Source organism: Camelus ferus, chromosome 3 (genome assembly GCF_009834535.1).
Source record: "Camelus ferus isolate YT-003-E chromosome 3, BCGSAC_Cfer_1.0, whole genome shotgun sequence".
NCBI lineage: Eukaryota > Metazoa > Chordata > Mammalia > Artiodactyla > Camelidae > Camelus > Camelus ferus.
The window spans coordinates 26,715,447-26,742,803 of NC_045698.1; the positions used below are offsets into that span (position 1 = coordinate 26,715,447).

The 27,357-nt window shown below is 42.9% G+C and overlaps 1 protein-coding gene across 3 annotated transcripts in view; it reads left to right on the forward strand.

The window, feature by feature from the left end:
- The window catches only part of EGFLAM (EGF like, fibronectin type III and laminin G domains), a 161,899-nt gene that overhangs the window by 93,210 nt on the left and 41,332 nt on the right, over positions 1–27,357 (forward strand). For 2 of the 3 annotated variants that reach the window (XM_032471203.1, XM_006185144.3), the window contains exons 8-13: positions 17,768–17,883; positions 18,473–18,791; positions 19,449–19,549; positions 20,792–20,892; positions 22,737–22,881; positions 25,909–26,098. In XM_032471203.1, the coding sequence (XP_032327094.1) occupies positions 17,768–17,883; positions 18,473–18,791; positions 19,449–19,549; positions 20,792–20,892; positions 22,737–22,881; positions 25,909–26,098 (972 nt within the window). The remainder of the gene's footprint in view (positions 1–17,767; positions 17,884–18,472; positions 18,792–19,448; positions 19,550–20,791; positions 20,893–22,736; positions 22,882–25,908; positions 26,099–27,357) is intronic. The other variant, XM_032471204.1, reaches the window with a different exon arrangement.

Genomic DNA, 27,357 nt, shown 5'->3' on the forward strand with positions numbered 1-27,357 from the left:
AATATTTTGCGACTTTTGGGTCACCTTTGCTGTTGTAGCCTGAAAGCAGCCGTCGACAATAACTAATGTGTGTAACTGTGTTCTAATAATCCATGGACTCAGAAATTTGAATTTCATATTGTTTCTATGTATCACAAGGAATTATTCCTTTTTAAACATTTTTATCAGCCATTTAAGAATGTAAAAACCCTTTGTAACTTATGTACTGTTAAAAATGATTAAATATGACAGTTTAGGTGATAACAAACTTTAACATTTCATGATGTAAGCAGTCTCCATTCTCAAAGGTCTAGAGGACTGCCCAATGGGGCGGGAGGTGGGAAGCTTTTATAGGGTAAATCATGAAGAACAAAGAAGAGGAAAGTGAAAAATGAACAGGGGGGAAGGAAATAAGTACAGAGTTCAGGGTTGGCTTGGCGTTTGGGGATTGGCTGACTGGGATACAGAAAGACCACGAAGATGTTGCTGGCTCAGTTCCAGAGCACCACAATAAAGCAAGTATCACAATAAAGCGAGTCACAAGAGCTTTTTGCTTTCCCAGTGCATATGAAAGTTTTGTCTGCGCTATACTGTAGCCTATTAAGTATGCAAGGGCATTATCTCCTAAAAACCAATTTACTTACCTTAATTTAAAAATTTCTCATTGCTACAAACTCCTAACCATTATCCAAGCCTTCAGTGAGCCGTAATCTTTTTGCTGGTGAAGGGTCTTTCCTCAGTGTTGGTGGCTGCTGACTGATCGGGGTGGTGGTTGCTGAAGGCTGGAATGGCTGTGTCAGTTTCTTTAAGACAGCAATGAAGTTTGCCACTTCAATTGAGGTTTCCTTTCACAAATGATTTCTCTGCAGCATGCGATGCTGTTTGATGGCATTTTACCCACAGCAGAACTTCTTTCAAAACTGGAGCCAATCCTGTCAAGTCCTGCTCTACTTTACTGGCTAAGTTTATGTAATATTTTAAACTCTTTGTTGTCATTCCAACAATTTTTACAGCGTCTTCACCAGGAGCAGATTCCATCTCAAGAAACCGCTTTCTTTGTTCATCTATAAGAAGCAACTCCTCACCTGTTCAAGTTTCATTATGAGGTTGTGGCAATTCAGCCACATCTTCAGGCTCCGCTTCTAACTCTAGCTTCTTGCTATTTCCACCGCATCTGCAGTGATTCCTTTCACTGAAGTCTTGAACCCCTGAAAGTCATCCATAAGGATTGAAATCAGCTTCTTTCTAACTCCTGTGAATGTTGATATTTTTACCTTGTCCCATGAATTATGAATGGCATCTCAATTGGAGAATTCTTTCCAGAAGGTTTTCAATTGACCTTGCTCAGATCCATCAGAGGAATCACGATCGATGGCAGCTATAGCCTTACGATATGTGTTTTTTAAATAGTAAGCTGTGAAAGTCAAAATTACTCCTTTATCCATGGACTACAGATGGCTGTTGTGTTAGCAGCATGAAAACAACATGAATCTCATTGTCCATCTCCATCAGAGCTCTTGGGTGAGCAGGTGCATTGTCAATGAGCAGTAATATTTTGAAAGGAGTCTTTTTCTGAGCAGTAGGTCTCAACAGTGGGCTTAAAATATTCAGTAAATCATGTTGTCAACAGATGTGCTGTCATCCAAGCTTTGTTGTTCCATTTCTAGAGCACAGGCAGAGTAGCTTTACCATAATTCTTAAAGGCCCTAGGATTTCTGGAATGGTTAATGAACATTGGCCTCAACTTCAAGTCACCAGCTGCATTACCCACAAGGGAGTCAGCCTGTCCTGTGAAGCTTTGAGGCCAGGCATTGACTTCTCCTCTCTAGCTATGAAATTCCTAGAGGACATCTTCTTCCAATAGAAGGCTGTTTCATCTACATTGGAAATCTGTTGTGTAGTGTAGTCACCTTCAGTAATGAGCTCAGCTAGATCTTCTGGAAACCTCGCTGCAGCGTGTGCATCAGCACTTGCTGCTTCCCCTCGCACCTTGTGGAGAAAGCTTCTTTTTCCTTAAACCTCATGAACCAGACTCTGCTGGCTCCAAAGTTTTCTTCTGCAGCTTCCTCACTTTCTGTCTTGTCCTGGATTAGGTGTTGGTTTAAGGGAAAGTTACGGCCAGTTTGATCTTCTCTCCAGACCACTAAAACTTTCTCCATATCAGTAATAAGGCTGTTTTGCTTAATCATTCATGTGTTCATGGGAGCAGCATTTTTAGTTTCCATCCTTTCCTCTGATTCACAACTTGGTTAACTGTTTGGTGCAAGAGGCCTAATTTTTGGCCTCTCTCGGCTTTCACCATGTCTTCTTCACTAAACTTAATCATTTCTAGCTTTTGACTTAAAGGGAAAGACCTGTGACTTTTCTTTCACTTGAACACTTAGAGGCCATTGTTAAATTATTAATTGTCCTACTTTCAATACTGTTGTGTCCTAGTGAATAGGGAGGACCCAGGAGAGGGGAGAGAGATGGGGAAACAGCTGGTCAGTGGAGCAGTCAGAAGACGGACAAAATTTATCAGTTCAGTTCGCTGTCTTACATGGGCGCAGTTCAAGGCGCCCCCAAATGATTAACAGTAGTAACATCAGAGATCACTGATCACCATAACAAGTATAATAATAGTGAAAAGAGCTTGAAATATTGCAAGATTTACCAAAATGTGACACAGTGATTTGAAGTGGGCAAAGTGGTGCCAATAGACTTGCTTGATGCAGTTTCCACAGACCTTCACTTTGTGAAAAACAACGCAGTGTCTGAGCAGGGCAGAAAAGTGAAGCCCAGGAAAACCAGGTGTGCCTGGAGATTGTATTTTTGGTCAAGCAGCACATTTTGGGGGGCATGAAAGTCATCTGAGCTTTGGTTTGCTGATGTGGTCCCCTGGCAGAAGTGGCTTCATTTGGGGCCTCGAAATTTATTTCCATGGTACAAAAACAGGTGGGTCCAGATCTGGCCCATGGGACATAGTTTGCTGACCTCTGCAGTCTGTTGCTGGGGTTTTCTCCCCACATTTTAGGAGATTCTCCAGGAAGTTTGGGGACTCCTCTCTTTGATAGCAATTTGGTCCAAATTGGCAGGAATCAATTCATTGTGCAGCCTGAGGAAATTGTCCCCTTGATAGAAATCCTTGCAGTTTAAATGCTCACATGAATGTTCTGAAGTAAATAAGAGACCTGGAGAGCCTGTGACTTAACTATATTCAGACAGGTCTGTGCTGAGAGAGAGACAGACAGACAGACAGAAGCACTGAGAAACAGGCTTTGCTTGGCATTTGCTTCAGGAGCTTAGGATGGGGCTATAAATTGGTGAGTTTTGTGGATTTGTAAATCTTTTGAATGTAAGACAAAACAGTGAGCAGGAGGAAGAAGAAAGCATCTGTTTCACTCCCGGCTTAGACAAATTCTGCATTTTAAATGCGCAGCTTGTGCATAAAGATAACTTCAAGTATGATTGTACTTTCAGGTGCCCTCCCCGGTAATCACTCTATTGATCTGCTAATGCCGCGATGCGTGCGTAAATCCGAGTAACACTCATTTGTGCAACTTTATTGGTTCTAAAGGGAATGGTTCACTTTGCTGTTTAAATACCTGCTGCCTATTAATTGCTCTTCTGAGGCCTCTGTACATCTTACATCACCATACATTTCCTTATAATGTGTGCACCGATGTTTTACCCCCTCTGGGTAGATAGGGAAAAAAGACTAAAACAAATGATAAGAAAACATAATTTCCAAAATAAAAGGTACTCGGGGTGCCCTAGTGTCAACTGTAGCATCACTTCAGTCAGTCCGCTGGAGTCTCGCGGCCCCCGTGGTGAACGACCAAATACTATTCATTCTGCAACGTCTCAGTGGAGTTTTAAACTTGAATATGTTGAAATGAGTAATACCCAAATGTTCTTAACTGTCTTTCCTTTTGTTTCCTTCTATCTCCCTATCACTCGCTTTGTTCTCTTTCCTTTATATGCATCACTTCACAGTTAATCTTTTCTGTTCTTTCCTTTGGAGCACTTCTTGCTTTTACATAATTTTCCATTGGGATCTTAGCATCTAAATCCCTGAATCACTTAGGTGCTCTGGTGAGAGACCAGGGCCCCAGTCGTGGTTTGGCACAGAGAAGGCTGTATATGAAATCAGCTTGACCCAGTGACAGGCCTATGAGGGGACGCAGCACATACTGGCTGAGCCTGGTGCGTCTTGTCTGATTACACAACCAAATATGAAACAAATGCGTGCAAATGAGAAGCAACCAAGGGAGAAAAGATGACTTTCTAATGATCTCAAGTGTCACCAGGCTCCCAGCAGGAAACAGAAGCACATGCAATTAGGTAGATAAAGTGAGTTTAGAGAAGAGACTGTTTGCAAATTTGGGTGGTTGCAAGGAAACCAAGAGGAGGCAATTACCAGCTTCTGGAGACAGACAGGGAGGGCCATCCGGCAAGGGCTGTGTCCCATGACAACCTCCCAGGGTGGAAGTTGGAGAACAAATACTCTGACTCCTTCCTCCCACCTTCACTCCCCTGCAGGTGCCTCCAATGGGCAGGACACAGCGGGAAGCCAGGCAGGTGGGCTGCCCTGGGCCCCAGGCAGAGGTAGATCAGAAGGAGGAATCTACCGTGAGCAGCCATAGTATCATCTCAGATAGTAAGAGGATGGTGACTTTTAAATGGGTTGCAAAAATGTGGATTGTTTTTTGGTCTTTTGCTCGTAGAGAGCACAGCCTTATCTCTTCCATCTTTGCCTATTTAGATTATTTTCTTGAACATAAGAGATTATCAGGTCTCATGGCCCAGATTTGTTTACTGAGAGTTTGTAAACTAGTGGAGCTGGAAATTCAGCACATGAGGAAACTGAGGCCCAGAAGGTCTCAGAAACTTTTCCCAAGTCACCTGGTGGCAGAACCTGGGCAAGAGCCCAGTTTGGTGATTACCTTGTTTCAACTTGATACCTAACGTTAGCAGGATTCCTGTTCTCTAAGAATCAATGTCCCGAATTATTTTAAGACAGATCCACTTACTCTTTCAAACAAATATTTAATGCCTGCTCTGTTCCAAGCACTGTTTCAGATGCTGGAGATTCAGCAGTCAACAAACTAGGCCAAAGGAACCCCTTGCCTCACAGACCTTACATTCTGGTCAGGGCAGAAGTGAACAGGAAGAAGTATGGAGAAAAACGAAACAGGGATGGGGATGGGCAGTCAGAGAAAGCCTCCTGAGAAGGTGACGTTTCAGTAAGAAGGACAGAGTGAACTCTCTGGATATATATACCTGGATCAATTGATTTATCTATTAACGTATCTATCATCTAGCCATCCCCCTGGGGGAGAGTGCCCTAGGTGAGTACTGAGACCCCGATGCAGGAGCATCCTGGGGTGTTCATGGAAGAACAGGGGGTGCCTGTGTGGCCAGGTGATGGGGATGTGAGGGCGAAGAGGAGAAGGACATGAGGTCAGAGAGAGAAGGAGCTCATAGCTGGTGGAGGCTGATCAAGACCTGAGAGGTCATTGGAGGTCATTGGATTTTGCTTTTTCTCAGAAAGACACGGGAAGACTAGGGAAGTTGGGGTGGGCTTGACTAGAGGGGCAACAAGAATTTACTTAGTTTTCAACAAAACCACTCTCACTGGCGTGTGAAAGAAGGGTTGTAGACGGCCAAGGGCAAGAGCAGCAAGCCCAATGAAGGAAACCATTGCCATAATCCCAGAGCAGAAGTAGGTTTTTTTTTTTGCTGTTGTCTCTAAATAGTAAAAGTAATCCATAATTGTTACGAGGAAAAAAATGAACAACATAAAAAATGTAAAAAATCAAGACGAAAATGATCTCTAATCTCAGCACCCAGAGACAGAACCACTGTTAACATTCTGGTTTATCATCATCCATCATCATTTGGTTTAAAAGAATTTCAAAAAATCCAATATGAAATCATAGTACATATACTTTTCCTATGTGACAAAACACTGAACACAGCTTTAAATATAAATAAATACAGAGCCACGTCATTAATTTTAATGACCACAGTGTATTTCATTGTGAAGCTCTACCCTATTTATTTAACCAATTCTTTGTTGATGGACATTTAGATTGTTTCAATATTGTGTGCAGAGCTGGGCCACGTGACACTCCCCTGACTTACCTTTTGGCTTGTCCAGGAGATAGCCTTTCGCTGTCTCTGTGAAGGAGGGGCGGGTCAGGACTGTTAGTTATCTCTCTGCTGTGTTTATCGATGGATAAACTAACGTGTACAGCCCATTCATGATGTGGACGACGTCTGAAGCCCAACTGTCTTCCTGCCATTTCAACCGTTAGTGAATGTTTGATGGATACTACCCATACTGAAGCATGGTGTTCATACATGCTTTTGAGCCAAAAATCTTAAAACGAAACAAAACAAGCCTCATCAGCTGTAAGGATGAAACTATCCATTTTTGAAGCTCAGGTCTCAGTGGAAGTTTGGGTGGTTCTGGCTTCTCATTCCCACTTGCATGGTGAGCCAAGAGTGTTGCCATCTAACCTCAACCATAGCATCTGCCATATTTAAAAATGTGTGTGTCCATTATGGCCCAGTGAAATGTTTCTGCCATCAGTAGTCTTGATCACGTGGTCATGGAGGGCTTCCAGAGACCAACAGATTCTGAAGATCACAAAAATAAGGGAATAACCAACAACTGCTCCTTGGGAGGAAGGACAAAGACTGAGCCCCAGATGGCAGTAGTTCACAAGTCACCCAGCAGATGGCGATAGTTCACAGACTTTTAGAGCCCAAAGAGCCCTTTAAAGTCAGTTTGGAGTTCCTTGCCATGGTAGAAATGAGGACAAAACCGAGAAGTGCCATTACGTTGCCTCAGATGACTGAGTTCTCCCATGATTAACTAGTCCCACCAAAATGAGAGAGGGCAACTAATTTTAGATTTTAGTTTTTGCAATCAGAAAAAAGTTCACAAGCAGAAATTGAAATCTTCAGTGATTTGAGATCTTAATAATATGTGACTTATAATCAATGCTGAACCCTAATGGTAGAAAGAACTGAAGACAATAAATTTCTAAGATAAAATGAAATAAAGGGCTGTCAAATTCAGAAAGAACTGGAACAATGGAAAATAGAAGAATGAGATCAGAAAAGCTACCAACAACTTAAAGTTAAGTCAGACCTTTTTTGATTGTTTGTTTGGTTTTGCTTCATACATCACCACTGGCAATTATTTACATTAATCTGCAAAATGTCTTGATGATGCTCAGGAAAGGAAAGAATTTATTTTCTGAGTTGAGAGTGATTATTTCACTTGTTTAAACATTCATTTACCAATTCACTTTTTAAAATGTGTATTTAATGCCTGTAATATGCCAGGCAGTTTCTGGGTGCTGGGGTCTTAGCAGTAAGTAAGACAGACAATTTCTGCCCTTGTGGAGTTTATGTGTGGGAGAATCAGTCTCAGGTAGATAATAAAATGAGTGTTTATTATGTTATTATACATAAATAATGTGTCTTTAATGATAAGTGCTAAGAGGAAGAGAAGGGGTGAGAGGGTATAGAGGATGTGGGAGCTGCTGTTTGGGATAGGCTACCAAGGAAGCTTTCCCTTCAACAGAGATTTGAGCAGAGTCCCTCCTTAGGATGGGAGCAGCAAGTACAAAGGTCTTGGGGTGAGAGCAGGATTGGGATATCCTAGGAACAGTAAGGAACACGGTAAGTGAGATGAATGATGGGAAATGAGGTCAGAAAGGTATCCCGAGGACAGGGGTTAGATCGCATCCAATCTTGTAGGTTCTGGTGAGGCCTTTAGGTTTTATTCTAAGTTAGACGCAAAGATCTTAATGTGTTTTGAGCAGCAGAATGATCTGATCTGATCCACATTTTAAGCAGGCTTGCTATAGCTACGATGTGGAAATCAGCAGAGAGGAAGGAAGACCAATAGAGAGGCAATTTTATATTGTTCAAAGCCAACCAAAATCATGGGATTTGAAACCAGCAGGTGGTTTAAGGACCTAGCCAAATTTCCACAATTTTCTGATAAGGAACTGAAATATCACCAGATCATGTGACTAGTTCTAGGTCACAGTTAGTCACCATAGTGTTGCTAGATTCACGGGATTCTCTGTCCAGTGCTCCTGGCATTCCCTACCCACCTCTCTGAGCAGAGACTCCACTTGCATGTGTGGTCGGACCCTTCCAGGTAAGAGCAGTCTCACTTCTTGCCACCTGACACCGTTTCTCACCCATCTCCTGGATGCTTGTAGCTCCTTTTTCGAGCAGGGGGATTGTTGCTCCATGATCCCAAGTGGGAACCTTCCCCACGAGCTTCCTGAGATGCTTCTTCTGCTGTAAGGCTCTATGTCTTTCAGCCAGAAGTGCTGGGATTCCTTCTCCTCTCTCGGTGCCTCCAGGAACACCTTCTGACCCTGAACACGTGCTGGATCCTTCTGGACTCAGCCCTCGTGGAAATCCTTTGGTTAGACTGATGGCATTCTGTGAAGTCAGATAGCGGTCCGTAGGGACCTGGTTGTAAACCTGATGGAAATTAAGAAACTTTGAGGATCAGGCTTCTCAGATCTTCTGTTGCAATAGGCAACAGGATCTTTGTTTCAGACCTATTTTATGCATGTCTTAAAATCTGCCTGAATGCTCAGCATTATTTTGGGTACCACAGTGTATAGCTCTCAACTGAAGGTGACTTTTGCCCCCTATTGGAACACTTGGCAATTTCTGGAGACATTTATTGGCTGTCACAGCCGAGGGGGGGGAAAGTGCTACTGGTGGAGAGAGGCCAGGGATGCAGCTAAACATCCTACAATGTGCAGAAGAACCACCTGACCCGCCCCCCGCCCCCCGCAATACACACACAACACACACAACAAAAAGTGATCCAGCCCAAATGTCAGTAGTGCCGAGGCTGAGACACTTGCACTATAGGACAAAAGTAAAATTAGAAAATCCAATCCTTGCTTAAAATAAAATGGCAATCAGGCTGGAAAATTCACTGGCATTCAAAAAATTAACTAAAGTGAAGAATTTTTATCAAACGTTTTTGGAATGCAGCCCACAGTAAGAGTCTACCATTTGCACAGCAGCCCAGCGCACACACACGTCTAGAAATACATGTGTGAATGTACAAATGCCTCACAAAGCAGTAGTCAGCCGTGCTAAATGCAGAGCTTTGTATTTTTTACATCATTTGGTTCCATTTTTTAAAAAGGTAGTCAGGCCCTAGTGAGTTGTTTTTAGTCTCTGCTAATGGGTTTGAAAGATGTGGCTTGAATAATACTGAATCAAATATATAAGGAAATTGAATACAGTTTCATATAGACTACATATGAGCACTGAAAGGCATAGCGTGAGGGAGTATTCTGGAGAGAAGTCACCAAAAGGATCAGTCCTTAGTTTCACAAATAGTTCTTCTGGCCACAGCCTTCTCGAAGAGAATTGAGCCAGTCTTTGCCTTCCGGGGTCCAGGATCCAGTCCAGTGAACAGGTGCAGGTGCCCTGCAGCATGGAGAAGGGGAAGGGTTGATTTTGTGGATCAGGGAGCTGGGAGCTGGATTGGCAGAGGTTCCATAATGAGGTGATGTTGGGTATGGCTGGTAAGAATTAAATGGGGAGTTCTCCAAAGGAACAGAGGGTGAGGAACAAGATACTCCAGGCAGAAAGTTTTCTGGGTTGAGTGTTGAGAGAGCTCTTTGAGGGTGTACAGGAGGCCAAAAGATACAGGGCTGCAGAGGCAGAAAGTAGAGCCCCCTGCACCCCCTGCTGGGCTAACATAAAACCACCTTACTCTCCTGGTAAAGAGAAAGGCCCCTCTCCTTATCCCAACATCTTCCACAGCCCAGCTCCAGCCAGCCTCTCTGCCTATGGCTCTTGGCTTCAGGGTGTGAGGCCTCCGCCCCAGTAGATGGATCCCAGCCCTACCCACTGTCTCCAGGAGTCCGTCCCGCACTGCCCCAACCTCCTCTTCCCTTGCTCGGCAAATTTCAGCCAAGTGGTTTTTTCTCAAGGTGCTGGTTTCCAACCACTGCAGAAATTCTTCCCTCAGAGAGCAACCCTTGGCAAATCCACTGGATAATTCCATTCAGACAGTGAAGTCTCAGCGTTGGCGCTGCATGATTTTCTCTGTGATGGAGAAAGCTTTGTGATGCTTCAACGTTTAGAAACCCTCAGTGGCACCTTCGGTTCCTCTCTCCGTGTCTTGCTTTAATCCATATGCCACAGTATCTATTTGAAAATGAGAATGGATTACTCTTGTTTTCATTTATTTTGAAAAGTTTTGTTGGGCACAATTAATCTTATGATCCAGAGAGAGGCTGGCTTGCTCTGTGACAGACGCTCTGTGGGGTTTTCAATTGATTGTTGGGTAGGATTCAGGGTCAGAGTGAGGACCAAAGCCAGGCTCCTTTCCCCAATTTCAGATTGGCTTGACTCTCCTGACAATATTCACAAAGTTGGGGATGTTTTCATTGTGACGGGATGAGAATGGGACCCGCTCTAGATCAATTATTCACCAATGGTCTCTTCTACAGTGTGGCTTCTTCTAAAGCCCTGCAGGCTTTTGAAATGCGAATCCATTTGGGATGTTTGAATTTTTTTTTAATTTTTTTCTTCCAGTTTTATTGAGATCTAGGTGACATACAGCCCTGTATACGTTTAAAGCATATAATGATTTGGCTTTTACATGTCATGAAAAGAGCATCACAATATGTGTAGTGAACACCCATCATCTCATATAGATACAAAACACAAAATTTTTAAAAATGGAAAAAAAAGTTTTTCCTTGTGATTGAAACTCTTAAGATTTACTCTTTCAACAACTTTCATATATGACATTATAAACTTTCATATAAAATAACAGCATGTTAATTTCATATATAATTAACATAGCATGTTGTTAATTTTATTTATCATGTTGTCCACCACAACCTTAGTACATAATTACCTTATAACTGGAAATTTGTCCCTTTTTACTACCTTCATCCAGTTCCCTCTCCTCTCACGCCCCACCTCTGGTAACCACAAATCTGATGGCTTTTTCTATGTTTGTTTTTGAAGCATAATTGACCTCTAATACTGTTAGTTCCTGTTACACAAGATAGTGACTTGATATTTCTGTACATTTCAGAGTGATCACCATGCTAAGTCAAGTTATGTATGTCCCCATACAAAGATACTACGTGACCTACAGGGTACTATGCTAAGTGAAATATGTCAGAGAAAGATAAGTACTGTATAATTTCATGTATATGTGGAATCTAAAAAACAAAACAAGTGAACAAACATAACACAACAGAAACAGCATGATAGATACAGATTAGACACTTAGAGCATTGCCATTGACCAGATTAAAGCCGAGGATTTTCAACAAACATTTATTTTGCATTGACCGTGTGCAAAGCATCCTGTAAGAAGATTTGGCTCTTATAGAAAACATTCATTCACTCACTGTCTTATCTAAGAAATATGTATTGAGTACCTGCTGTATACATAACACTGCTGGCCACTGTTTCAGCTGTTTAGAAATGTTTTACTTGCCTATCTAAATTTTACACCACCCACTCCACCTCCAGTCCTGAGCAACTGCCACAGAACAAGCCTGAAATTTTCAGCCGACCATGATGAAAACATGGCCTTGGGTGGTCCTGCTGTGTTCACAGCCGCCTCTCGTGTTATACTTTGCCTGTGTATCTCCTCCATCAGCAGGTAGTAGAGAAGCAGGTGCCTGACACCTTGGTTTATGGCCATCTGCTTTACTCTCCACAGCCCCATTATCTTTAGAAAGGGAGGCTCCAAGGGAGGAAGACAGAGTGGGTTGTGCTTGGTTGACTGGTTTATGTTCTTCAAAAGACAGTACTCTGCAGGGGTGATGCACAGTTGGCGCTTCCTCTGCATGTGCAGACATAAAGATGCAGGAGTCACAGAAGCTTTGAGATGAGTCACATGGTGCCTGGGGTGCCATCCTTCTGCTATGGTCAGATAAGAGTTTCACGAAACGTGATGAGCAGAAAAGAACAACCGTATATCTACCTGTAACTGTTCCTGTAGAGCTGCGCTCTCCCAACAGTCCCACCCCTTCCACCACAGAGATGTACCCCGGGATTAGTTAGTTTCATTCAGGTTGGAGGAAGAGAATCAGGTGGACTATTTGTGGGAAAGAGAGGAGCAAAGGACCCCATTCGGCATCCTTGCAGACCCTCTGCAGCCCTCTTTCTTTCTCCATTTTCTGAACCAGTTGGGAAATAAGACAACACGTTTAAAAGATAAAGAATCAAATGCCATTCTTATTTCTGATAGAGACTGGGTCAGAGAACATGGCTTACCCTAAGTTACAGGCTCCCTTTTGCCCAATCCAGACTGTGGAACCCACTTGAAGGAAAGTTTGGGTTTGCAGAGAAATCGCACCTGCTAGGTTGCAGCTTACCACTTGTCCAGGTGGAGCGGGAAGGTGGGAGGGACCAGATTTGCTCCAAATCCCTCCTCCCTCCTCCAGGTCCTTTGAGTGATTAGCTTCACTCAGTTCAGAAATATGAACCAAATGCTTCTACTCAGCACGTAATTTTCTGTCTCTACCTCTGTAGGGAGGAGAAAAGGTTGGACAAGGATGCGGCAGTATTTTGGGAAACTATTCTTTGCTGAAGCTGATTGCAGCTTCAGGAGTGGAGGATAAGTGTTCCTCTCTCATCATTGCTAAGAGTTGTTAAAAGAAGGGACCTGATTCAACCTGGTCCTTATGAATTAAGATGAATTCTAATAAATGATAGGTCACATCTTCCAGGAGGCTTATAATATTGAACACAAAGCTACAATCCCCATGCTGAATGAACTCCTTTTTTCTTTTTCATCCATGTAAGTAAAATACCTGAGTTATTTCTTTTTCAAACCTTGCTTGAAGTGACAGATGCCTGCAACATGTCTAAACCAAAAGTGTAAACTTTAAGGTCACAGAATGTTAGTGCCCTCAGGTCATCAAATCCAATCCCATTCCTTATTGGATTAGAAAACCCGAGACCTGGAGAGATTAAGTGGCTTGTTCAAGGTCACACAGTCATTTGTGTCCGTCCATCTCTCAAGTTTTGGATTCCGTGACCAGTGGTATTTCCAACTATACCATATTGATATATCAGAGAAACTCTCTATTTATGGGAAACCAGTGATGCCTTTATAAAAATAAGCATACACTTTTTTGTAAAATAAAAGTCATCCCTTAATTTATTAATAGAAATATGTATTTTGTGTATTTGTTTTTGTCATAGTGAAATAACCCTTGAACTTGTTTTGCAGTCAGTCAGTGGCTTGACTATTCTGGTTTTAAATAAATGACTCCTTTTTAATGTTCTCTTTCCCTAATTAACAAAGTGCCAAGCAGTGCGAGATAAGTTATGGACTTCAATTACAGTAACCCCAGGGTACTGGGAGAATCCTTAGCACTGGCTTGGACTATACATCCTGTGCTCACTTAGAAACAACATTGGTTAACTAATTCAGGTCAGCCATGGATCTGAGACCTGAAGTGGTGGAGCCAACAGGAAACAAGAGCAGTGGGCTTCATTCCAGATGTGTTCAAGTCGTACTATGTCTGGTACTCTCTCTGCTCATTTCCTTCCTACTTAAAATGGGAAATGACGATTAGCCTGGATGATTATGAGAGACAAGGAGAGATGCTGCAGAGAGTGTTGGCATGCGGCATCAGGAGTTCAGAATTCTAGATCAGCTCTACCACAAATGAGCTGTCTCTCTAGGCAAGTCACAGGGACTCTCCAAGCCTCAGTTTTCTCCTCTGTAAAATGGACTTGTGCTAGCTGATCTCCAAGGTCTTTCTACAAAAGTCAGACTATCTTTGGCTCTAAGCCCTTGTGATTCTGTATTCTCTTCCCACCCTAATCTCACACTCTTCGCTTCCCCAAACTGAAAAGTAACCTCTGGCTTTAAGGAGATGTTATATAGTGTCAAACAAAAGCAATGAGTATAAAGACCAAAGAGCTTTATCCGTTGAACAATATATGCCTTATTTCCCCTGTCGAAATCAGAAGAGAATCTGAAATCATTTCCATTCTCATCATGGTACTATTTCATAGCTGTAGCAAGGAATCTGTGACCCTTTCCTTTAAGAGTTTCCTTCAAGGTAGGCTTCGGGGTGGGTTAAGTGGGGGTCTTGCCTTTTGTGTTAGTTAAATGGAGGGTGGAGAGGGACATTAAGAAGTCTAAAATTTGGTTTCTGCCCTCAAGGGGTTCACAGTTGAGTTGGGAAATACCAGGGCAACATTCCCAGGCCAGGAGTCCAGAAGGGGTAAATAACATGTTAAATATCCACTGACTCGATCAAACGTGGGAGATTATTCTGAGTCCATGGTAAGTGGCACCTGTTTGTGGGTAGATAGCTCCATCCACGAGGAGATGAAGGAGTGTCCTAAGGGTCTTGGCCACTCTATCTTTTCTGAAGTCACCATTTTTTTTCCAGAAAAGTCTGCTATTCACTTTTTAAAATATCACTTGATTTTGGTATTTTGATGATACATATTCGGCTCTGTCTCCAAAGAATCGTGCAACTGGAAGGCTAGGTAGACAATGTATAAATATACGGGAGAGGGAAAAGGAAGGCAATGTGGAGAAGAGCATTGCCCCAAGTGTTGGGGTAAGAAAACACAAGATGTGTTCATTAGACAACTGGTAGACGAGGTTGGCCGTTAAGACTTTGGAACAGGGGAAAAAAGCCAAAACACAATTTGGAGTAAGACTATAAATGGCATGATGTAATCAAGAGAGAGACCAAGGATAAATCTAGCTCTGCTGTTTCCTGTCTGCATGCCTTTGAGGGAGTTATTTAATCTGTCTCGGTGTGTATCTCCATGTGGTAAAATGGGAGTAGTGATCTCAATTTCACGGGATTTTGTGAGGATTAATAGAAACAATCGATGAAGAGCTCCAGGCACAGTAAAAATGATCAATAAATATTAATTTTTATAAATCTCAGGCTCTTCTTGCCTCCACAGTGGCTTCTTCTCTTACAGGCACTGAAAGAGTGGCAACCAGATAAACTTGGCTTTAAGTTAGGCTCTGCCCACCACAAAGTCTTTGATCTTGGCCAAACCGCTTAACCTCCTTGACTTCAATTGACTCATCTACAAAATGAAATTCACCATGTTTCCCTTACAGAATGATTGTAAAGTTTAGAAATGGATTATGTGAAGCACACAGCAGTACCTGTCAGTAAGGCAGAAGTAGTAGATTTCAATTTAAAAAAAATTGATGGAAGAAGGGAAGAAAAAGAGTTGTGATCATTGGGGTTCTTGAATTCTCCACCAAGGAGCCCAGACATCTATCTTGTAGGCAGTGGAGGGTCTTTGAAGATTATTTTTCAGATAGGGTATTATAAGATGAAATGCAGAGAAACTTGACTTCGATGAGACTAGTACAAGACTGGCTAGAATGTGCAGAGGGCAAGGGAGAACACCCTAGAGGTACAGAGACCAACCTCCTGAAGCTAAAACTCAGCTCTCTTTATGCATGTGGTCCATAATTCTTTCATTACCAGAATGAATTCTTTCTCCTGAAATTCAATAATTCTGAAAATATGGGAGAGCCAGAGACAGAAATGGAAAGCGAGAAAGGGAGGGAAGAAGGAGACCCACAGGAAGAGAGGGAGAGAGGCAGGGAGAGAGGTAGAATGATAGAAAGATACAGAGAGACAAGAGGGGGAAGCTGTCTCCAGGGGCTCCTGGCTTTTTGTGTGAAGACACCTGGCTCACAGCTGTGCTCGCTGGATGCAGGTGGCTTAAGAGAATTTGCATTTAGGTTTAAATCCAGCATCAACAGGCTTGAATTTTCAGCTGATGTGTGGGCTGTTATGAATAAAACTGGGGAACTGGTGGGTGAGTTATCCCAGCTCCACCAGAGATGTGCCTGGTGCCTGAGACCAGCTCCTTCCCGCCTGCCTGCAGGTCACCTGCCAACCATGTTTCCATTTCCCTCTTCCTGGTGGTGCTGGAGGAGAGGTCTGGTCAGCAGCACACCCACTAAGCAGGCTTCCCACACTCCCTTTCTGTCATTTCCTTCAGTTTCATGTTTAATCTGCATGCTGTTTTGCTGAGAGGAGGGAGCGTTTGCTCTTGTGAGAAAGATGTTTGTCTTACCTTATTCTGAAAGCAGGATTGTCTTTAAGTTCGATTTATGTTTTTAATATCATTTTTCTTTGTTTTTTTTAAACAAGTCATCCCATAACTAATAGGCATCAACAATCCGCAATAGTCAGTTTCTGTTGCCAAAATTGTTACAGCCATAAAGCCTGGTGCCTGGTGTGCCTGGAGTGGAGAAGGCAGCTGGGACCTGTGCTTACTCAAACCCGCCAGGAGGAAATGGGGGCGCTATGGAGCAGCACTTTGAAAAACTCATATCCTGAGGGTAGGGCTTCCTATTCCAGCCTAAGGGAGGAGGGCTGAATAAAAATGTTAACTGACCATCTCTCAAAGAACAATACCCTGTATTGTCTGTCCCCTAGACTCTTTTCTCAGCCCTACCTTCCAGTTCTGAAAGATCCTGTTGTCCAGCTAAGATCAATGGAAATGGTTGACCCCCAAGATGGCACACGGGACCCCTTTTCTTTCTGGGTATGGGAGTGTTCGCTCTAGTGTAATGTATCTTTCTCATTTTAAAGAACTTTTAAAAATAAAGTATTTCATACATCAAAAGGATATATATACTTTTATGTATATTGTTTTTATGTTACATAAAAACATAAAAATAATATAAACACTTACATGTAAGCACCTATATTAAGAAATAGAACGTGATAGAGTACTTTCCGAGGTCCCCATGTGTCACACCTCATTCACAACCCTCTTCTAGCTTTTCCCATTTTTTTTTTTTGTCATTGTCCGACTTTTCGTAAGAGCTTAAGCTATGCATACAGTCCGTCCTCCATATCCAGCTGTGGTTAGTTGAATTTGTGAATATAGAACCCGCAGATACCAATGGCTGATTGTACTACACCATTTTATATAAGGAACTTGAGCATCCACAGATTTTGATATCCACAGGGGTCCTGTAACCAAAACCATCCCTCGGATACCAAGGGAAGAGTGACAACTGCATATGTATCCCTAAATAATTTATAGTTTCTCTTGCTGTTGACTTCTATATAAATGCTATCAAACTGAATATGTTCCTTTGCAACTTGCATTTCTTGCATGAAATCATATGAGACTAAGCCATGTTGATGCATTAAATGCCCATTTATTCATTTCCCCTGTTATATAGTATTCTATTATCCATTCTCTGTTGACAGATCCTTGGGGTGTTACTGCTATTACAAATAGCAAGTTTGGTGGGGATTTTTTTGTACAGAATTACAAATTCTGATGCCACAAGTGTGTTATGCATGTGTCTTCCGGTACACATGCGGAAGAGTTTCTCCAGATTTTGTAAGTTGGGGTGAGACTGCTGAATCAAAAAGTATGAATGGTTTCTACTTCATTAAATATTTCCAATTGTTTTGCAAAGTGAACGTACCAGTTTACACACCTAACATCAGTGTTTTGAGTCTCCATTGACCCCATCCTTGGTTATATTTTTTATTTCCTGACTTTTATATTTGCCAGTCTTGTCAGTATAAAATGATAGCTGTTTCTTTTATGAAATTACTTATGAAATGAAATGTTTTTCATAATTTTTCTCATTAATGCTTTCTCTTCTGCGTTGAATTCCTTGTGTGTTTCGGATACATCTCCATCCACTCAGTACAGCTCAGTGTATGATTGAACTGGGATAGGAAAGGGAGCGAAGGCATGTGCTGACTGCCGTGTGCTGCTTTTCTCTGAAGGACCTGAGGAATCAGGAAGTGGACACTATGGACCCCATTACATAACCGACACTGAAGTCAGTGAGGATGATGATGGATTTGAAGATGACTTAGATTTGGATATTTCCTTTGAGGAGGTAACAAAAAGTACTGCTTTTATAATCTGGGTGGTTTTGTTTTCTTGCTGAACAAGGCAATTTAATCAATAGACCATGAACATTTTACTTAAAACTTACTTACATTGGCCCATTTACTTTTAACACTTATTTATTTCCTCTGACTTTTAGGCTCCAGGTGATCATAAATTAACGGTGACTAAGTACCTACCATGCTGTTCTGTAGTCAGCCCTTGCCTGCTGTCTTCACAGCTGGCTAAAACAAATTTAGATTTCCCACCAAGGGCAGCTTTATAACGTCAGGTATTATAAGGAAATGAACAATTCCTTGACAAAGCAATGCATCTTTGTGATAGTGAAATAATAATAAATTATATGATATCAGCTTTACCACTGACCTTTCTGTGTAATACAGAAGAAGATAATTAAAATCCTTGAGGCTCAAGTTCTTTATCTGTAAACTGGGGGTCAATACTATTTGCCCCATCTACATCCCAGGTTTTTGAGAAATATCAAAAGTGACCATGTTTCCATAATCAACCATAATAAAAGTAGTCTAATTACTGTGCTCTGTGTTAATCCTGAACTTCTTTTTCTTGTCTGTCTTTAGGTTAAACCACTTCCTGCTATCAAAGAAGGGAATAAGAAATTCTTGGTGGAATCCAAGATGGCGCCTAGGTCAAACCCAATGACCATTTCTAGGCTCGTCCCCCTCACCCCACCATCTCTCCCTATGACTACTGTGGCTCCCCAGCCCACTCCAGTAGAGAGGAAAAGGAAGAACAGTGTGGCTCTGATGCCCAGGCTCTTTGACATGTCTTGTGATGAAACCCTCTGCTCTGCTGACAGCTTTTGTGTTAATGACTACAACTGGGGGGGCTCTCGATGCCACTGCAACCTGGGCAAAGGTGGTGAGAGCTGCTCAGAAGGTAAGCCCTTGGTGGGGATAAGAATATGGTGGTAGGTTGGCCCCTATTGGGAGCCAGAGGGCAGCTCTGCAGTCCACAGATGGTGCCTTCAAGCCCTTTTTCTAAGATAAGCCCCTTCTTCCAATTTTTAGTCATTAAATTTGCTAGTTAGCTATACAGGGCAAAAGTGGGGCAACTTCCATTGCTTCTAGTTAGATAGCAGCCCTATTTCTATGTGCCAAACATGTAGTCCTCTAGGGGCAATTACTAATCATCCTGATGGCACCTTGGGGGTGGGCTTTATTTTGATCACACCTCTACTGAACAAATGCAGCAGAACATGTGCATGAAGGTTAAGAAAGATAATAATTGAGCCAACTTACATTACACAGACGTACAGCTGGCAGTCAGGGGTCAGTGGCCTTAAAGCCATTGATTTTTTTTAGGGTGGCATGTAACCATCTCCAAAGGTCCGTTCCTCCCTAAGAATTTCAGAAGCTCAGAGTCCCTAGGAGTGAGAATCCTAGGGGTAAAGAGTGGTGAAAAGAAGATATTAAGCTAGGTTTAACAGACTCTCAGGGGTTTTCACTTAGTGACATTCAGGCAACGGTGTGTATTGATCTTTGCATTTGAAGAAGAGAGGAAACAGCATTCTTTTATTGTCTTTCTCTCTTTCAGATATTGTTATACAGTATCCTCAGTTCTTTGGTCATTCCTATGTAACCTTTGAACCTCTGAAGAACTCTTATCAGGCATTTCAAATTACTCTTGAATTTAGGGTAAGACGGATTAATCGTTCAATGAGTGCTAATTGGACACCTTCACACAGCAGTGTACTCCGTCCAATGGAGGAGGAGAGGGCGAGGGGAAGCAGGGAGGTGAACCTGTTCACAGGGTCTTGAGAATGATGGGCACATTTGCACACTCAAGGGCGACAGCAAGGGGAGGGTGAGTTCCGTATGTTACTGAACTCTGGCAGAATGTGTGGGTCCCAGCCATGTTGTTCATGTCAACTGAAAAATAAAAATGCACGACCTACAAGTTGAGAATTATGTTTTATTCGGTGGACTTGCTGAGGACTTAAGCCCAATAGCTCTGAGGGACTGTTCCCTAGGCTTAAGTCCTCAGCCAGTCTACCAAATAAAACATAATTCTCAGCTCTTAGGTTGTACGTCTTTTATTCCAAAGGACACTCATAATAGTGATGCTTTCCAGGTGAGGATTTCAGATGGCATAAATCCATTCTTTTTCCCATCATCCCATTTAAAGGGAGCCCAGACAAGCTTCATTATCACAACTGCACCTGGACAAATAGAAAAACTGCTATATCCAACCCTGGCATGCAGTGAGGACCTAGTAAATGCTCTCTGATCTGAATCAGATGCAGGTCTGAATTGAGTGCCTTCAGCTTAAAGTGATTCTTTTGGGTATCTCAGATGATGTGAGAAGGTTTGGAGATATAGAAACAAATCTCCTTTGAGGTCATGGTCAAAGTATTGAGGATCCCTTGATCTGTCCCAGTCTAGGACAGCCAATGTGGGTGAAAAACCAAACTAGTCTATCAGTTGGGTTTTTATTGTCAGGTTCTCCTAATGGAAGGAAAGAAGCAAATTTGCGTGGGAAGTAAACAAAATAAAGCAAAAAAAATAGGATTCTCTTTGGTGAGACTAGAATTTGAGGAGCATGAGGACAGCGTCTGTGTGACCGTGGTCTTTGTGCACATGGTTTCCCTGAGGCTCTGCTAGTGGAGCCACAGAGCCAAGTAAATAAAGAGTGGGGAAGATATGGGGCCGCCTTCCTCTCGCCTCACTGCTATTCCTCACACTCTGTTTATAGCGCTGCCATTTGTTTATTGAAGATGAACTGGGACTAGGTGCCTTGGAATTAATTGGAGTCCACATGCTTGTAAATAGGACTTCCATGGAGATGCTCAAGTTTCACATTCATAAGTATTTCCCGGTGGCGCTTCATGGAAGAGGAGATGGTCATTGTGCGTGTGGCTTTTGTTTGTCTACTGACAGGCAGAGGCGGAGGATGGCTTACTGCTCTACTGCGGGGAGAGTGAGCACGGGAGGGGCGACTTCATGTCCCTGGCGATCATCCGGCGCTCGCTCCAGTTCAGGTAGTTCCTGCCAAAAACCCCTTGGATTTTTAATACTACCCTACATTATGTTTCCCTTTTTATAGTGTGAATAAAATCTCTACAGGATGGATGCCTATAAACAAAGGAACAGTGTGTTTAAGATGAGCCTGGACCAGTTTACTGAACACTGGGGTATCAGGATTGCAGGGTCACTTCTGAAACTTGAGTTTTGGAACCTTGTAACCATTGGTTCATCCAAAAGCAAATGTTTCCTGAGTCCCCACAGTGTACTTGGCACCACTGTAGAGCCTAGGAATTTGGTAGTGAGCCAAAGCAATTAAGTCCTTTCTGTCCTGGAGCTCCGGTGGATGTGATGGAAGGAAGGCTGGGATCTCCTCCTTGTCCCCGTGGTAGACATGGCTGAGAGCCACGGAGAGCAGAGAGGCACCTACAGCCTCCCAAGAGTTCCCAGAAGCTCAAACCCCATCCCTGTCTTCTCTCAGGGCTGTGGTGGGCTGTTTGGCTTACCTTCTCTGCCCTGATCCCAACACACCTTGGAAGCCACCTTTGGTTTATGTGTGGTTTCCCAGAGGTAGAGTTTTGTGGAGGTATGAGTGCTTTAAGCACCCGCATGGAGGTGTCCACAGCACCGGTTTGAGAACGACCAGTGGGGATCAGCCTTATGCTTCTGCGTGGTGCACTGGTTAAGGTTCTGCTGGTGCCATGCTCCTGCTGCCTGACCTTCAGTGAATGAATTAACCTATCCAAGTCTGTGTTCCTCCCAGGGTTATTGTGAGGATGAAATGTATAACACATAAAAAGTGCTTAGAGCGGTTCCTGACCCCTAGCAAGCAGTCAGTAAGTGTCAATCATTAGTGACTTTTGATTATTTCAACACATGAATTATTTGGGGTTAAGTTGGCAAAAACTGTCGAGCATCCCACGTGGGGTAGAAAATGGTCTGACTGACGGGAGGTTGAGGTCAGCCAGCAGGATCTGGGGCAGGGGCTCTAACCTTGTGGGGTCTACACTTGGAGGATCTGACAGACCCTCAGTAGCCCTGGTGGTTATTCGCTGGCAGCAGCTGTCCAACTCTGCAGTCCTGCTGTGTGATTCTGACATCCCCTTCTAGGTGAGCCTGGTCTGCAGTGGGATCCTCTCAACCCCATTCTACTCCACTGAGGATCAGGAGATAACAGGAGGCCATGAGAAGCGGGCTGCCGTTAGTGCAAGTCCTGATAAGGACCTCACCACCGGCAATCTCAGGACCGGTGAGGAGGTGGCACGGTGGCTGCTTGGAAGTTGGCCGGAAAGGGTCAGAATTCTAGATGTCAGGCATAGTGACCAGTGGGCACCCCAGGCCATACAGGAAGTTGGGGGAAAAACAAAAATAATGCAACTGTCTGAGAATGTTCCTCTTCCACCCACACCCCACTCTGAGCCGGAGCCTCCTTGGAAACCACACCTGCACTGGGACCCAGCTGAACACAGATGGCGGTGCTGGCCAGCTTGCCAAAAGGAGAAGACTCTCTCTCTCTCTCTCTCTTTTTTTTTTTAATTAATATCGCTGAGCCTGTCATTTGGGATTTGTGGGAAGTCCCCAGAGAAATCCCTGGAAACATAATGACTCAAACTCTAATTCTCTGCACCTTGAATTAGATTCAAACGTCTGGTAATCTCTGAGAAGGAGAGGGAGGACCCCAGTTGCCCACGAGTTTCTAAACTGCAGAGAAAATCAGGTTAAAGGAGGCCTTTATTCGTAAAGCTAACTGAACAGACTGGCTCTCAAAGAAGCCATTACCCTGGAAGTGATGTCCATGGGGTCTGAAAACATAGTGAACTGGTTGATCTAAGAGTCTTCCTTTCCTTTTCTTCCCCCACAGATTTAACTGTGGAACTGGGGTTGCCATTATCATAAGTGAAACCAAAATCAAACTCGGGGGCTGGCACACGGTTACGCTCTACAGAGATGGGCTGAATGGACTGCTGCAGCTGAACAATGGTACCCCGGTGACAGGCCAATCCCAGGTGAGTGCGACCTTACTCCCTGCCCATCCACCCGGCACCTGCCTTAAGCACCTTGGGAGGGTCCCACAACAAGAGAGCTGGCAGACGTGGCAGAAGGGCTGTTTTTCATGGTGAACTCGTGTGCCCCTACTAGTCTTTCCACTCTAGGTGGGCTTTCCCGGCACACATCCATCCCACATCTACCAATGCGGAAGACTGAATTTGCTAGCATCGTGGCCGTGGGTGCACAAGGACATGCAGGAGGCTTTGTGCCGGGGATATGTTCTCTTTCTACAAGGACATCAAAGCCAGGGGTGGAAGAAAACCCACATTGGAAGAATAGAAGCCATTATTAGTGCCAAACACAAAGCTTGCTTTTAAGGCAGGGGTGTTGCAATCCTGTGGCTTTAGAAAATCATCCCGAAAGGTTCACTTGGTTCAATATGCAGGAATTATCCATTCATCCACCTTTTTTGGGGGCCATGATTATAGGAAGTGGTAAAACAATTTAACTGGTGGGCTACTCAGCAAATCACCTAGGTATTCACATATTTGTCATGTTCTGAGCAATTTTAGGACTGTATTTAGAATAAAGAGTTTGGATTAGCAACCTGCCAAGGAACCCAGCCTGTAATTATAATCAGGCAGGTGTCTGTATTCTCTGAGGAAAAATGTAGCAAGAAAGCCTTTGTGTATATGGATATAAGTTCTCCTTCGCTTGGGCTCTTCACTGTTCTTTGCTGACAAGACATGTTATGTAAAGGGTTATGACTTGCTGATTAAAAGAAAAGAATAGGGAAAAAAAATCTCATTCATTTGGATCCCACTGGTTTTGAAGGAATCCAAATAGAGTGAATGTAAATCCAAGAAGATCACTTATGCATATATGCATATATTCCTAAGGAAGGAAAAGACCAGAAAAGTGAACTGCAGAGCCACAGAAATGCCAGAACAATAGGCCTAATGTGATTAAAATTAAATTTGATAGAAATAAAGAAGCTTTGAATTTGGGTCCAAAATACTAACATGAATACAGGATGGAGAAGCTGTAACAGAAGCAACACATTTGAAAGTGTCTTATGGTTTAAAACAAGGAAATTCAATAAAGGCTAATAAATAGGGCCATGTGGTAACAACAAGCTAAAGAAATTATGGGTCACATTAATAGAGGTATAGCATCTAGAAAAAGGGAGGCAATAATCCTGTTCTATTCTAGTGTTATAATTTGCAGTGCTCTAATTGTGATGGTGACTCTAATCCTCAGAGAGGATTGCATTTGGAGTCAATGATTTTAATGAATACAAGAATTAATTGTAAGCATTTAATTTTATGGATACTCAGGGCAACATCTACCTCTCTACTACTAGGACTTGCTAAGCAAGTTGTATAAGCAGGACTGCCAATGTGGAATGTTTAATAAACTCTCTTGGGAGATACTCTGTTTTAAGTCAGGGTTTCCCCAAAACAGACCTGGGATAAGGAGTACTGTGCAAATGATGCATTAAGAAAATTCTCCCACAGGAAACTTGTAAGGGAGGGGATTAAGATGGAAAGGGACAGGGTGGAAGTCAGCAAGAGTAAGATCTCAGGCAAAGTTCATAGGTCTGGCTTCAGCCTGATCCCACAGGGGAGCTCTGGAATGTTAATAGTACCTCAGAGTGATCCCAACCCAAAGTAAGGGAATTGGACTTTCACACTTAAGCACCCAATTACAAACTGTTAAGGGCTGTGCTGGGGGAATGCAAACTCCAGGGCACCACCAGCTTTTTGCATAGGCAGGCAAAGCAGGTTCCAGGGGCCCAAAGACAACCCCCTCTTTGGAGGAAGGTAAAGGCCAGACTCGAAGACTACTGATGAAGTGTTGTGAAAGGAGCCTCAGAGGAAGCACCCACCCCAACAATGCACTTGACACTTCAGAAAAGGAGGAAAGGATTGAGCTGTCAGGCTCCTGCTGTGGTCCTGGATCAGGGAACAGGGCCAGGGGGTGAATATGGGATCCAGAAGGAGTAATTCCTGAGGATCTTGATGAAATAAGCCAACAGGGGACTCAATTCATCTAACAAAAGCTCTATGCTGGTGGCTGGCAAATAATTAATCCTGGAAATCCATGGTAAGTGTTTTAAAGCTGCCTAGCTCATATTTAATATACTGTTTACAAAGATTCTTGTCTATTCATTAGAAAAGATAAAGCAATGGTTAGATGTTTTACTTGTTGATAACAAAAGTATAAAGGGTAAAGATTACATTTCAGTGGTTTACATTCTGAAAGTTTTCTAACTTCCGGCAGCAAACCTTTTCCCAACCTCCTTCTATACCCTTTAATCCAAACAAATGAGACATTTCTGTGACACAAAAACAAATAACAAAGGGCACCTTAATTTTGTCCCACCTAATGTTCAGCTCTGTATTTTGGAACCTCAAAATGTACAATCCAGATTGTGGTTTGGTCTAAGATTGGAAATGACCCTATGTAGCTATGATAACACTTAAAAAAAAAAACTGTATCCATGAGCAAATTTGAAAATATTTTGCAACCTCAGTCTTGGCAATTTTCCTCTCCCTCCCAAATGCCTTTTGCGGGATATAGTATAAAAGTGACTAGGATGGTAAAAAAGGGTAAGTGTTAGCCCATGTACACACAAAATTAGTATTATTATTATTCTTTTGAGACACAGAATAGCCCTATGACCCATCCAAGATACACGGTAAATTGGTGTCAGGACTGGAAAGAGAACGTTTTTTTTTTTTGGATGCCCAGCATAATACACTGCCTGTTGGGTTGCTCTTGGCTCTGACCTACCTTCCCTTCCCTTCTAAGCATTCCAAAATCATCCTTTCTCGTAACACCAACCCCCTGAGAAGCACTCTGAGTTTCCTATAGTTAACTGTGGGTTTAATTTTCCAGTAGGGTAATGACTTAAAGATAAATATGGATGGAAGAAAACACTGGGGCTACAAACTGCATCTTAACCATGTCCCTCATGAAAATCTGTTATGTTTTAGCTTTTGACTTGGCTTAGTGAGTTGTGGTTTCCATCTTTCTTAAAGGGCCAGTACAGTAAAATTACCTTCCGGACACCTCTCTATGTCGGTGGGGCTCCCAGTGCTTACTGGTTGGTGAGAGCAACCGGGACAAATCGAGGCTTTCAAGGCTGTGTGCAGTCACTCACTGTTAACGGGAAGAGAATGGACTTGAGGCCCTGGCCACTGGGGAAAGCACTCAGCGGGGCCGATGTAGGTAAGGGGTTGCCCAGTGGGCGGGGTACTCTTGTGGGATTGCCTTTCTGGTTTGGGCCGGGGAGGGGAGCAGCTTCATGGGCTGCAACCCTAGGTGGATGGTTAATGCAGAGCTTCAGGAGGGAGGTGGAGTTACAGGGTGAGCTTGGTGCCCTGCAGAATGATGACCTTGAATATGAACATCAAGACATGCAAATCATACCAGCTGTGCATCAGACCCTCGGTGGTGTCCTGCTGCCATCGTTGCCCCCTTTGTGGAACGTGGCGTGGTCTCATCTTCCAAGGCAACAGCAGTTCAGTCCTTTCACCCTGCCTCGCCCAGTCCAGTGGAGGAGCCAACACAATAATGTAAAAACATCTTTCGTACACTCTCTGCTTCTAAAAGAAATGGGCACATTCTAATCTGTGACCACTGTGCCAAACACGTCTTAAATGCCTTCTCGTTTACTCCTGACACTAACTCCAGGAGACAGAAACTGTTATATTTATTTTATGCATGAAGGCACTGGGGTTTGTAAAATTAAAGAACTTATCCAAAATAGGGCAGAACTAGGATTTTTTTCCTATTTTCCTTTTTTTAAATTAAGACTTTAATAAGACTTTATTTTTTTGAGTAGTTTAAGGTTCACAGCAAAATTGAGGGGAAGGTACAGAGATTTCCCATATGCCCTCGGCCTCCACACCTGAAGAGGACCCCCCTCCCCCTATCAGCACCCCCCACCAGAGGGATTTGTTACACATTTGTTACAATTGATGAACCCATTGACACATCATCATCATCACTCAAAATCCAGAGTTTACATTATGGTTCATTTATAATGTTTTTTATTCTATGGGCTTGGACAAGTGTTTAATAGCATATATCCATATTATGGTATTATACAGAATACTTTCACTGCCCTAAGAATCCTCTCTGTCCTGCCTGTTCATCTCTCTTTTCACCCCATCCCAAACCCCTGGCAACCGCTGATCTTTTTATGTTCTTTATAGTTTTTGCCTTTTCCAGAATGTCATATAGTTAGAATCATACATTACAGAGCCTTCAAAGATTGGCTTCCTTCAGTTAGTAATATGCATCTAAGTTTCCTCCATGCCTTTTCATGCCTTGATAGCTCATTTCTTTTTAGCACTGAATAATATTTCATTACCTGTATCTACCACAGTTCATCTGTTCACCTGCTGAAAGACATCTTGGTTGCTTCCAAGTCAATTATGAATAAAGCTGCTATAAACATCCATGTTCAGATTTTTGTGTGGACA